The sequence below is a fragment of the Tachypleus tridentatus genome, chromosome 5 (assembly GCF_004210375.1).
Source record: "Tachypleus tridentatus isolate NWPU-2018 chromosome 5, ASM421037v1, whole genome shotgun sequence".
In the NCBI taxonomy this organism is placed as follows: Eukaryota; Metazoa; Arthropoda; class Merostomata; order Xiphosura; family Limulidae; genus Tachypleus; species Tachypleus tridentatus.
In genome coordinates this window covers 36,695,033-36,708,920 of record NC_134829.1, presented here as the reverse complement: position 1 = coordinate 36,708,920, position 13,888 = coordinate 36,695,033, and the positions used below count along the sequence as shown (strand labels likewise).

Genomic DNA, 13,888 nt, shown 5'->3' with positions numbered 1-13,888 from the left:
TGTGATTAATTAGCTGTAAATACTTAACAAAATCAGCTGAAAAGCATACTATATTACATATATTACCCAAACAATATCTACATTACTGTCTCTCTTGGTTTACCGGTAAGATTAAATATTTTATAATAACAGAATTCGGGGTTCGATCCAATCAGTGGATGCAGCGCAGGTGCCCTATTTTCGAGATAAAATAAACAAACGGTCCGCATATTTAATTACTAAAACAATAAAATTTTACTTGATGTTAACGATTTCTAGGATTTCTTCTGATTGTTAACGTAATAAAACTGATTTTAGTGACAGGCTGATTAATAAGGGAAAAACATTCTAGTAATTAACATCGTTAAAATTTATTGAATTTTTTCCCTACTTCCTATTACACCTGTAAGATAATTTGTTTTTAATGACTGAAACTTAAACGTTATAATTAGTACATTATCTATCACCGAGCCCAATGTAAACATATTTAATTCACAAACAATAAACAAACACTTGTTCTACGTTGTGCTATCGAACGTTTCGAGCATTTTTCTATTATTGTTTAGGTGATTGTTTCAATTTTCTAAAACAATTAAAATGTTATTTCATACCAACAAATGTTTTATTTCTTGGCTCGTGACAAGAAGGGTGAATTTGTGGTCCTAATGGAGGATAGGGATCAATCAAAACAAGCCCCTTTAAGGAGTTTGACTTTCGAAAGGCTTTTCACATGAATCATTTCCTGTAGGGTCGTATCTAAGATAATAATTATTTTACACAACTTCAGATCTTATCGCAACTGTTATATTCTAACTCCAACAGATTGATAACCTTTGACCTGTTCGAGAAATCTAAAGAGATACTTTATAGGTCTATGTAACGACTGTGACTACCATCTGTAGTGCTGTACGTGACAACCAGTATTGATTTACGTTAATGTTCTGATATTACCTCCAGGCTTTTGTGTACATATAACCTTGGTAGCCCTAAATCTTGATTCGTAATTAGGTAATACATAAAGACCCGCCTGCCCTTTCCAGAGAGATCCCAGCTTCTTGTATAATTTATTTCTTCGTCTGGTTTGTCATCGAAAGGTTCGATTTCATGTTTTAAAACTGTCGTAAGTGACGAAAGTCATGTCGTGTTCGTCATTTAACGCACAACACAGGACGTTTGACAAATCAGTCGTCACCGATGTCACTCGTCTCAACAGTTTAAATGATGTATCGTGTAACATCGCTTAATGAGATTGATAGATGGCGAGCTTATAACCTTTCACCAGTCTTATATTCATAACACTTAACTCTTACCGTGTGCTAGACTTGTTCTGGCTTATATCTTTGAGATTGTGATGTAAGCAATGTTACGTATCCAAAAAAAAAAAAAAAAATGTCTTTGAAGTCCGAGGATAATGTCTCTGGTTGATGCTAATGATAAGGTTCAGTCAACAACTAGTTTCAACTTTTTTCTTGTACACACTCTCAAAACTATAATTAATTATACCTTTTTTTTTTTAAGTACCATAAGCAAAATATTTTACTTTGTTTCGGTATAAAATCTTATTTTGTTTACAAATAGTAATCATCAGACAGATAAAAATATCATTTGACCTTTCGTCTTATGGAATTTTATGCGAACTTGTAAGATCAACAAATTCATAGACTCTGCATCCGGTGACATGGTTATTACGGCTTAGCATGGAAGAGCATGAGTGCCTGTTTCATGCCACGAGCTCCTGAGATATGCGACGGTTGAAGAGATATGTTGTGGAAGAAACTTGCGTACACGTGACTTATTTCTCTTTTTCCAGACGTAGTTATTTCTGGATTTTGATATGTATTTTTGCCTGTGACGTGCGGACTGCTTCTGTCATTGCCTTTTGTATTTATGGATAAACAACAGCACGCGATTTTGTTTTTTGTCTTTAGTCTTACGTGCAAAGCTGCACTGTGCTCATAGCAGGTGTTAAGCCCCGAATATTTTGATGATGATCCTTCGGGGTTGGGCCTGGCATGGCCTAGCGCGTAAGGCGTTCGACTCGTTATCCGAGGGTCGCGGGTTCGCGCCCGCGTCGCGCTAAACATGCTCGCACTCCCAGCCGTGGGGGTGTATAATGTTAAGGTCAATCCCACTATTCGTTGGTAAAAGAGTAGCCCAAGAGTTGGCGGTGGGTGGTGATGACTAGCTGCCTTCCCTCTGGTCTTACACTGCTAAATTAGGGACGGCTAGCACAGATAGCCCTCGAGTAGCTTTGTGCGAAATTCCCAAACAAACAAACTCTACACCTAAATATCAAAAATTTAATTCGTGTTTGTTCTTAAGCGAAAAAAACTACAACAGCTATCTGCGGTATGCTCACCCAAGAGACCGAACCTCGTATTTTAGGGTTACAAGCCCTTAGATATACCTATAAGTAATCGAGATTCATTTTTCAAACATTACATTCAACTTTGTTTATATTTTCATTAGTTCTATTTTGAGAAATTTCGTCTGTAAAATAATATCAGATATTATCACGTAGTCGTTGTCTTTACTTACTCCCTGGTGGCCGTCATGGGCACCGCACAGGTAGTCTATTGTGTAGCTTTCTACAGAACGACAAACAAAGAAAAAATTTTTTATATTGTTCCATTAATAGCCGGAGTACCAGTTCTCAAGTCGGAAGTTATGATGAAACGTTATCTTAGGATAAAAAAAGTTGCCACCTTCTTTGTAAGCATAAACAAACAAACAAGCAAACAAAAATTGCAAAACAAAAAATGTGAAACCGCAAATTTTCATGTATCTTTGCATAGACGCACCAAACTTTTATGCCAAATTTCATGATGATCCATTAAGAGAGGGCGTAGTGGTAGAAAATTGTTTGTTTCTTTTGTTTGTTTTTGAATTTCGCATAAAGCTACTCGAGGGCTATCTGTGCTAGCCGTCCCTAATTTAGCAGTGTAAGACTAGAGGGAAGACAGCTAGTCATCACCACCCACCGCCAACTCTTGGGCTACTCTTTTACCGACGAATAGTGGGATTGACCGTAAAATTATAACACTCCCACGGCTGAAAGGGCGAGCATGTTTGGTGCTACCGGGATTCGAACCCGCGACACTCGGATTACGAGTCAAACGCCTTGACACGCTTGGCCATGCCGATAAAAAATAAAGTTTGTATATATCTCCCCGTGGACTCAATAAACCTCTATACCAATCTCGAATTAGTTACCTGGATATACAATAGACACCACTGTTCTATGTACATAGATACGAAGTTACAGTTAAACCTCTTAGTAAATGCGTAACATATCAGAAATAAACAGGGCAGGAATAAACGTTTTAATTCCTCAAATATCACAGGTATATCGTGAAATAAGTGAGAAACATTGTTTTTCTGTTTTCACCAACTACACTGTTCAGTGTTGTCGATATTTGTTGTTTGTTCTGCGTCCTGATTGGTTGAGAAATTCACTCTATCACATTACTCAAATTCTTTGCAAGAACTGCATTTTACCATTGAAGTTGGAGGTGTTTGTCTAGGCATGATATTGAATGATTGATTATAACCAGTATAATTTTCTGTAATACTTCAGTAAAAATATCTTTCGAAGATTAGAACTGGGAGTGGCGTTGTGATTTGTGTCGGGCTGCGGATAGGAAGATTCAACTTCTATACATTTTTCCGTTGAACATGCCCCGCAGTTTTGGCTCTGGGGGAGTTATAAAAGTAACAGTAAATCCCAGTATTTAGTTCATAGACCCAAAGAAAGCTTTTATTATAAAGGTGCTGCTGGTTGGTTCCCTTACCTCTGGTTAGCTGCATCTGAATTCTATGGGGCCTAAGCATTTAATCCACGAATATACGTGAAGTGCGTAACTTGTGGTAAGTTGGTTGCACCCAACTTAAGAAGGTCGTTTTAACAGGAAAAACAAAGATTCCTTACTCGTATATCTTGCATAGACTGTATGTACATAGTTTTGCCAGCCAGCTATAACGACGCTACTTTGTTACACGTCACAAATTAAGATACAACGTACATTAAACATTACATACGTACTGATAGTATAGAGCACAGCCCCCATATTGTGAAATATTTTGTCATGCATGACATCCATACAATTACATCTATTAAATATACATACACACATATATATATGTGATTCATGCCTAGCTTTAGATATAGAGTTCAAGCAAGGTTCATATACCGTTACTCATTCGTCTATCTAACTAATTATTTGGGTATAGAATCTTATTTCGTTTACTGTCTGGGAATCTAAATCAATAATGTAGTTGGATCGTGTGTAATGTTATTTGTTATTTTTGAATTTCTAACCAAACTACTCGAGGGCTATTTGACTTAGCCTTCCCTAATTTAGCAACATAAGACTAGAGGGAAGGCAGCTAGTTATCACCACTCCCGACATTTAACCACCTTGGGCTACTCTTTTACCAACGAATAGTGGGATTGACCGTTCATTATAACGCCCGCATGGCTGAAAGGGCGAGCATGTTTGTTGCGAGCGGGATTCGAGCCCACAACCCTCGGATTACGAATACAACGCCTTAACCCACCTGACTATGCCGGGCCCGTGTGTTATGATCCAGAGCAGTTTAACTTGCAGTAAAAACTAAGTATCTTCTTCCCATAAGCTAAAAATGTTCTATACACTAAGTTCATTACAAAAGTGTAGAGGTGAATGTGTCATTACTCGTTTGTTTCGTTACGCTTGAAAGTAAAGACCTGTTTCCTTGGATATTCCCAGGAAATCTTTTCTCCATTTATGAAATTTTCATGAACAAATCTATTGATCTATTTGCTTGTCCGTGTTATTTATCCATCTGTAAACTTATTAAGTTATCTTTTTAAATTGTTTTTCATCTGTGTGTGAATCGTTATAAGTTCCTCTGCGAACTTTCATTCCTCTTTTGCTCAGTAACATTAGTATTTCGCCAAATTAATTATTTATTATCAAGCATTTAAACTGTTACGCGCAATAAAAAAATATGATAAAAGCGTAAATAAATATTGGTTCTACATCTTTAAACACGGTTAAATCTACGAAATAAAAGCTTTAAAAATTACTAGAAGATTAGTTTATCAAAAGCTGATAAAATAACAGTTATTCTTAGCTCTTAGGAAAATTCATATAATGTGCTAATTATTCTTCATTTTGAAGTAACCGTTTTAAAGCAAACACAGACAGATAGCGCTCTATGTTAGATTGCCAAACTGACGGGTATGCTTTAAAAACACGCTATTCGTTTTATAGGAAAACAAAAGGAAAAAAATATTTTTGTCCATTCTATAGACGCCCAAATTTCTCCTAAAGTTGTCAACACTTATATACTGCTTAAAAACCTTTGTCGTAAAACTTAGTTATAATTAAAATACTTATCGTATAAATGAATTTTAATAAATTGGCGATGGTTCTCGACAGGATAAGAAATTATGAAAGCTGATTGGGAAAACTTTCGGACCTCTAAATTATTCTAAATGTTGTTAGTAACAAAATAGAATCATATATTATAAGTCTGTGTGAGGTTCCCGTATTTGCAGAAACCAGAAGCAAGTATTCTAAAGACGACATAAACATACTTTTAAGAAACCAGAAGCAAGTATTCTAAAGACGACATAAACATACTTTTAAGAAACCAGAAGCAAGTATTCTAAAGACAACATAAACATACTTTTAAGAAACCAGAAGCAAGAATTCTAAAGACGATATAAACATAATTTTAAGAAACCAGAAGCAAGTATTCTAAAGACGATATAAACATACTTTTAAGAAACCAGAAGCAAGCATTCTAAAGACGATATAAACATAATTTTAAGAAACCAGAAGCAACTATTCTAAAGACGATATAAACATAATTTTAAGAAACCAGAAGCAAGTATTCTAAAGACGATATAAACATACTCTTAAGAAACCAGAAGCAAGCATTCTAAAGACGATATAAACATAATTTTAAGAAACCAGAAGCAACTATTCTAAAGACGATATAAACATAATTTTAAGAAACCAGAAGCAAGTATTCTAAAGACGATATAAACATACTCTTAAGAAACCAGAAGCAAGCATTCTAATATTGTAATATAATATTGTAATAATGTAATATAAGAAACTAGAAGCAGGCATTCTGATGACGACTCGCTTCAAGGAACCAGCAACAGGTATTATAATGATTATAGACTTTAATCCACTGACAAATACGGCTGCTCCAAACGCGCGCCGAATAGTTGTAATCCGTACGCGGTACACTCGCATTCACCCACGGGAGGCAGATCCTACCATGCACGGCATTAACGGGTTAAGGACTCAGGAGCGGGAAATTTTCACGAGAGTCATTTACCTGCTAACGTTTCTGATAAACAACAAATCTTTATTGTGAAATCAAAAGATGTTTTTACAACTCTTATTTGGATATATATGTATCTTTTTTTTCTGTTAGTTTATGAAAAAGCCACCCCTCTTCGGAAAGCTACTACCGTCATATATTGCCATCCGTTCTTTGGATTTTATTTTTGCTAAGTGATTTTCTAGGAACGGTTTTGACTTTTTTCAACTATTTTTCTATGAAAGAAAAAATATATGACATCAATATTTGCTAAAACAGGTCAGGGCTTACTTAAGCAGTTACAGGCGGGTTCACTGTTGAATGTTTGTACGGGTGGGTTATTAAGTGTGCCAGACGTCAGACTAGATCTTATAGTGCAATAAATCTCCCAACTAAACAACCTCTAAAAGCCCACAAACAAAAGAATATAAGTTCAACGCCAGCACATCACAGTATGTAAAGCCCTTGAAATCACAATTAGTTTCGGAGAGAACAAAATCTTTTGTTAGAAGCTGGGCACCTTATAAGCTTGTACAAGCTAGAGAACGGATATCACGCAATATCACAATTTCCATGTTTTTTTTAATAAGCTGAGTTAATTGGCTTAAGTTTTATCATCACGTAAAGGATTCCGGATGTTATCCTACTTTTTATATGTAAAATGATGAAACGTATCATCCACCTATGAATTCAAGTAGAAAAGGTTATTTATTTGGTATACCAGTAGCTGAAATAATAAGGTTGTCGTTTAACCCCTGACCCTTGATCTCTTGATGAATATAAACTTCCACTTAGTACATTTGTTTGTGCATCATGAAGTGACATAATATAGATGTGTTTGTTTGTTTTGAATTTTGCGCAGAGATACACAAGGAATATATTAACTAGCCGTCCCTAATTTAGCAGTGTAAGACAAGACGGAAGGCAGCTAGTCGTCACCACTCACCGTCAACTCTTGGGCTACTCTTTTACCATAGAATAGTGGGATTGACAGTCACATTATAACGCCTCCACGGCTGAAAGGGCGAGCATGTTTTGGTGCGACCGGGATTCGAACCTGCGACCCTCAAATTACGAGTCGAACGCCTTAACCCACCTGGCCATGCTGGGCCTTAAATGCCAAGTTAAATCTATTAAGGAATAGGTGTAATAACCACATCTTGAACGTGTAGCAGAAAAGTTAATACATTCATAAAATTAAATTAAACATAGATATATATATATATATACACATACAAACCATACTTATTTGACCGTTAGAATACTCGAGTACTTAATCTTATTGTCTGTGTACACCAACGTGTGCATTATGTAGTTGTATAAGGCCAAACTCATTCATGCATATGTAAGTACAACATTAACAGGGAAAGAGTTTTAAATGAATTAGTAACATTAGGAGTCGTTGCGTGAGAACATATACCTGGGACAGTTTCTTTCATTCTTTTATCTTAATACGAAAAAACACAACCTCCCCAGAAAAAAAAACAACAACTAGTAAACTTGCAGATTATCACACGCTTCAACGAAACCGTGATATATATATATATATACTTTTACAATTCGACCTATTATTTTATTCATGTCTTCGGTAAAGGACTGGGCGAAGAATCTTTACAAGCATCTGATGCGAGAGTCAGTCAGGAAGTCATTTACACGTTCGCCGCACGCATGTACATACGTAATTTGTTTAAGGGAGGCCGATCTGAGGATCATGAGATACAGACGCGCGTCCTTTATCACAAACTTTGCGTGTTTATGTCATATATAGGCTTTAGGACGCGGTATAGTTTGGCGTAGTCTTCCGCCTATTAACTTCCCAACATTAATTGGAAAGACTGAGATAACCCCATGGTGTGGATCGTCCTCCAAGCAAAATAATTTAAAAAAAAAAACAATAGCGAAACTAAAAGAAACAACACGGTTTTACCTTTTTCATATAATATATTTTTTATGTAGGTATTTCGCTTCAAGGTTTACGAAGTAATTTTCGGTAACAGAGTTGGCAGTGGGTGGTGATGACTTAGGTGCCTTCTCTCTAGTCTTACACTGCTAAATTAGGGACAGCTAGCACAGATGGCCCTCGTGCAGCTTTGCGCAAAATTCAAATCAAACACGAAATAGTCTCACGAGATTAAAGCACTTCTGTGCTTGCTGATGTAATCGAATGGTTGTCACGGGCTTTGATTTTGATGGACTTACAGTTCGTTCGTTCTTTCGTTTTGCTATTATGTACAAAGCTACGCCCACCGCAGGGATCGAACTCCAGTTTTAGCGTCATAAATCATACAGCTTACCAATGAGTGAGAAAAGTGTTAACTTGTTACGTACGGTTTGGTTACACTCGAGTATTTCCTATACGGTTTAATGCCTATTGAATACATTAATTTACTGCCTAAGTACGAAAAAATTATTTTTATTGTTTCTACATGATTAAATTATCGTCAGTTTGTTTTATTTATAATTAAGTACATTATTAAAGCATTGCCAATTTTTTCTCTATTTAAATAATTTGATAATAACTGTATTGTTAAAATATTGCCTGTGTATATTCGTTGTAGTTAAATAACATGGCATTGTTAAAATACTGCCTGTTTGTTTTCGTCATAGCTAAATAACTGCATTGTTAAAACAATGCTAGTTCGTCTCATTTGTAGTTAAACAATGTGATATTAATTTCATTGTTAAAATATTACCATGTTACCAAGCATGGTCTAACTTGTCGATGCAATTAATGGTTTTAGAACAGAGAAATGCTCTCACTGCTTGTTTTCCTTATACTTGAGGGTTTTGGGTTTCTCTTACTCATTTATGATATGTCTGGAATTCCAAACCTTAGTGAACTGAATTGTTTCTAAAGGGGCGAAGTATTGTCAAGATTGAACATATTTAACTGTCTGTAAAATCGAAGCTTTCCTTGAAGTTCTTACACACGTTGCTGATTGATGAGCTCGTGCGTTGAAGCAGCTGAAAGTATTCATATGCTAATTTGAGCTCGGGTGATGAAACACCGAGCCAAGGTTACACAGTTCAGATCATCAATATGGACGTCACGTAGTGATAATACTCGAATTTCTTATTTTACAGGAGGATGTTTCCTACTTTGAGGATTTCTTTCAGTGGCGTCGATGCTCAGACTAAGTACGCCGTATTGCTGGACATTGTTCCGGTAGACAACAAGAGATACCGCTATGCTTACCACCGGTCCTCGTGGCTAGTTGCCGGAAAAGCTGATCCTCCTTCCCCGGCACGTATGTACCTCCACCCAGACTCCCCTTTCACTGGAGATCAACTGAAGAAACAAGTAGTGTCTTTCGAAAAGGTTAAACTGACCAATAATGACATGGACAAACAGGGACATGTAAGTACATAGTGAGACTAAGAAAACAAAATAACTTCCAGTTTCTCTGTAGGGCTATATATATGCAACAGATACCGTGTAAGTGTACTTCTATGGCAAGTGTTCCTTTCTGTTTGTTTCTCTGTTGTTAATGTTTATTTTTCTTTATAAAGACAAAACCGTTGAGTTTTTACCAGTTTATAACATGAAATACTTTGATACATTCCTCGTTTTCGACGAGACATTGTTGGCCTTGCTAGAAAAGAAACTGAAACCAAACCATTTTTGTGACGCTTCATGAGTAGGTGGAAAGGTACTGTCATTCATAATTCGACCTGTACGTTAAACTTTCTTGTATTTCACTGAGACATGTAGAGAAAGAGAGAGAGAAAAAAAAAAGTTAAGCTCCCCCTTTTGAGAAGTTATTCGGTATCAGATATTTAAATTGTTTTTTGTTATTTCACTAAAATTTGTTGAGAGAAGAATATGTAATCGAGCTCCATTTTTTATATTCTTCGTAAAATATCCTTCTATTATTGTGAGACAAAAAACCGAAGATCAAATAGATAAAGATATAATATCCATCATAGCGCGTTTGTAAACTGTATACATCAGGGTATGATACATTGTACTGATCAAATCCAATGAAAATAATGAATGTTCACCGTGTTTATTACGGTCTATAAAAAGATCTATGCTCACTATGTTTGTCATGGTCTATTACACGATCTATATTCACTGTGTGCCTCAGGGTCTATAATATGATCTATGCTCATTGTGTCTTTAATGGTTTACGAAACGATTTGTGTTCACTGTATTTGTCAGGTTTCGTAAAACAATGTATGTCCATCATATTTTCCACGGCTTATAAAACGATCTGTGTTCACCGTTTATGCCATGGTTTATAACACGATCTATATTCGCTGTTTTTGTTATGTTTTATAAAACAATCTATGTTCGCTGTCTTTGTCAGAATTTATAACACGATCTGTGTTCACCGTGTTGGTCAGGTTTTATAAAACGATCTGTGTTCGTTGTGTTTGTTAGAGTTTATAACAAGATCTGTGTTCACCGTGTTTGTCAGGTTTTATAAAATTATCTGTGTTCGTTGTGTTTCTTAAAGTTTATAACACGATCTGTGTTCACCGTGTTTGTCAGGTTTTATAAAATGATCTGTGTTCGTTGTGTTTGTTAAAGTTTATAACACGATCTGTGTTCACCTTGTTTGTCAGGTTTTATAAAACGATCTATGTTCGTTGTGTTTGTTAAAGTTTATAACACGATCTGTGTTCACCGTGTTTGTCAGGTTTTATAAAACGATCTATGTTCGTTGTGTTTGTTAAAGTTTATAACACGATCTGTGTTCACCGTGTGTGTCAGGTTTTATAAAACGATCTATGTTCGTTGTGTTTGTTAAAGTTTATAACACGATCTGTGTTCACCGTGTTTGTCAGGTTTTATAAAACGATCTATGTTCGTTGTGTTTGTTAAAGTTTATAACACGATCTGTGTTCACCGTGTTTGTCAGGTTTTATAAAACGATCTATGTTCGTTGTGTTTGTTAAAGTTTATAACACGATCTGTGTTCACCGTGTTTGTCAGGTTTTATAAAACGATCTGTGTTCGTTGTGTTTGTTAAAGTTTATAACACGATCTGTGCTCACCGTGTTTGTCAGGTTTTATAAAACGATCTGTGTTCGTTGTGTTTGTTAAAGTTTATAACATGATCTGTGCTCACCGTGTTTGTCAGGTTTTATAAAACGATCTGTGTTCGTTGTGTTTGTTAAAGTTTATAACATGATCTGTGTTCACCGTGTTTGTCAGGTTTTATAAAACGATCTGTGTTCGTTGTGTTTGTTAAAGTTTATAACATGATCTGTGTTCACCGTGTTTGTCAGGTTTTATAAAACGATCTGTGTTCGTTGTGTTTGTTAAAGTTTATAACATGATCTGTGTTCACCGTGTTTGTCAGGTTTTATAAAACGATCTGTGTTCGTTGTGTTTGTTAAAGTTTATAACATGATCTGTGTTCACCGTGTTTGTCAGGTTTTATAAAACGATCTGTGTTCGTTGTGTTTGTTAGAGTTTATAACATGATCTGTGTTTTTTTGTCAGTGTTTATAAGACATCCTGTTAATTATGCAACTATATTTCTCGTTCTCTCCGTTAGAAGTCCAGCATCAAATAATAAGTGAAATATTATCCACTATGTCCAGTTAAGAAATCTTTACCCCGAAGTTTTGGCAATGGTTTTAACAATTAATCATGTCATTAATCATGTTCTAAATGCAGTTCCCTTGTCGTGAACGTTTGAACTTGATAGTACATTAATGTCTCTTTTTACATTAAACTTAACGTGTGATGTTTCTGTTTTCCAGATTGTCCTAAATTCGATGCACAAATACCAGCCTAGGATACACCTGGTTAAACTAAAGTCGGATCACCCGAACCCTCCCCATATAACAGACTTAGAGTCTGAGCAAACAAGGACGTACGTCTTCCCAGAAACCGTTTTTACAGCAGTAACAGCTTACCAGAATCAACTGGTATGATAAATGTTCATATTTAAATCGGTTTTGAAATTGTAGGCTTACCACATCCAGTGTACTGTATCCGTTAGTACTGAATGATCCCACCTGTTCCAGATTCTTTTCAATGTAATGTTTTAATTATAAATCGAAATATAAGGCATTCTGGTGTACTTTTATATTTAGAAAAACATTTCCAACAAACTATAAAATTCTTTAAGTTGTTTAATGTTAACGTAGGTATATATATATATATATAACTTGTACAGAATTTCATAACGGAATTTTCCACATATATATATATATATATATGTGAACTGATATAGTTGTGTGTTAATTAATTCTACTTTCGATTTGTTTTTTAGTTTAGTCATGGCCTTTTGCTTTTCCTTTTTTCAGCTTTCTCTCTCTTCACTTTTTAACATATAATTCTCTCTGTGTAAAGGCGTTTTCATTATTATATCTTTGCTGTTCTTTAAATCATCAGATTACAAAGTTGAAGATAGACAGTAATCCATTTGCTAAAGGTTTTCGAGATTCGTCTAGACTCTCTGACTTCGAAAGGTAAGCCTTTTGTAAGTCTTTTATTATCTGAGGGCTACCTTCTCTCTCCCCCAGTAAGTGAAAATGCAAACAAAAGAAAGTAGTGTTAGTTACGAGATTCCAAATAAGGTTTAAATTCGCAGATCCAGAATATTTATATTTTATAACACCTTAATACATGCTTATTTCTTTTTATCGTTTTCAAATTGAAAATCAAATTCGGAATAATATATATATATTCATCAGTAATCATGACAAAATAGTAATTATCTTAAAGTTAGAAAGAACAATAGAGAAAAAAACACAACAAATTCAGGACTCGTAACTGGTAATTCGTCATTAATATCAGACCTTAAATATTTGTTTAACCATCGAGAATGTATTTTTGAAGTTTAAAAGTAATAAAAGAAAACCCTATTTGAGTAGCTGTTATACGAGATTCGAAAATAACGAGTGAATTCAAACGTAAGACAACTACTAAAATTAATATTTAATCTGTAAAAAAACAGTAATGTTTGTTTGTTTTTAAACACAAAGCTACACCACGGGCCATCTATGAAGTGCCCACCACGAGTAACAAAACCCAATTTTTAGCGTTGTGAGCCCTCAGTTAAGCTACCGGATGGTTAGTGTTTAATATTTCTTTCAAATTGATCCTATATTAGTTGAACGTTGATGACTTTGTTCAACTACTAGCTCACCCCACAGTTCAGGAGCTGAGGAGACAAGCTTAGCAGACGAACACTTAAGATAACCCGGGAATGTCCTTATCCATATGACGTAGTCCCTCCCCTACAAAGGAGGGGGTGTTCTTTGTGTTAATAGCCCTCTTATGGATGCCAGGGGCGTCAGGTTCGAAACTGTGTTCATACTCCCATTAACAAACTAGTAAGACCAAAAGTAACACACATGTCTTGAAACAGTTTGATTTGGGGTACATAATTCCCCCCCCCCCTGAGTTAGCCGTAGAAATAATTAGAGACAATGGAGGAGCTTGACTGGTGCACTGTGGCCTCTATGAATCATAATGGAGCCTTTGAATCAGTGTTTTTCATGTATATTTTATGCTAAAATAGTTTACTCTTTTCAGTGTAAACGAAACACACAATGTTATCACATTAATTTACATCACTGTTATATACATTTGAAGAAACTCGTATGTGAAATTCAAAATAGCTAT

At 35.4% G+C, this 13,888-nt stretch overlaps 1 protein-coding gene across 2 annotated transcripts in view; it reads left to right on the top strand.

Moving 5' to 3' along the window:
• The window catches only part of LOC143250948 (T-box transcription factor TBX20-like), a 67,013-nt gene that overhangs the window by 38,499 nt on the left and 14,626 nt on the right, over positions 1-13,888 (top strand). For both annotated transcript variants that reach the window (XM_076502178.1, XM_076502177.1), the window contains exons 3-5: positions 9,385-9,658; positions 12,016-12,183; positions 12,653-12,729. In XM_076502178.1, coding sequence (XP_076358293.1) covers positions 9,385-9,658; positions 12,016-12,183; positions 12,653-12,729 — 519 coding nt within the window. The remainder of the gene's footprint in view (positions 1-9,384; positions 9,659-12,015; positions 12,184-12,652; positions 12,730-13,888) is intronic.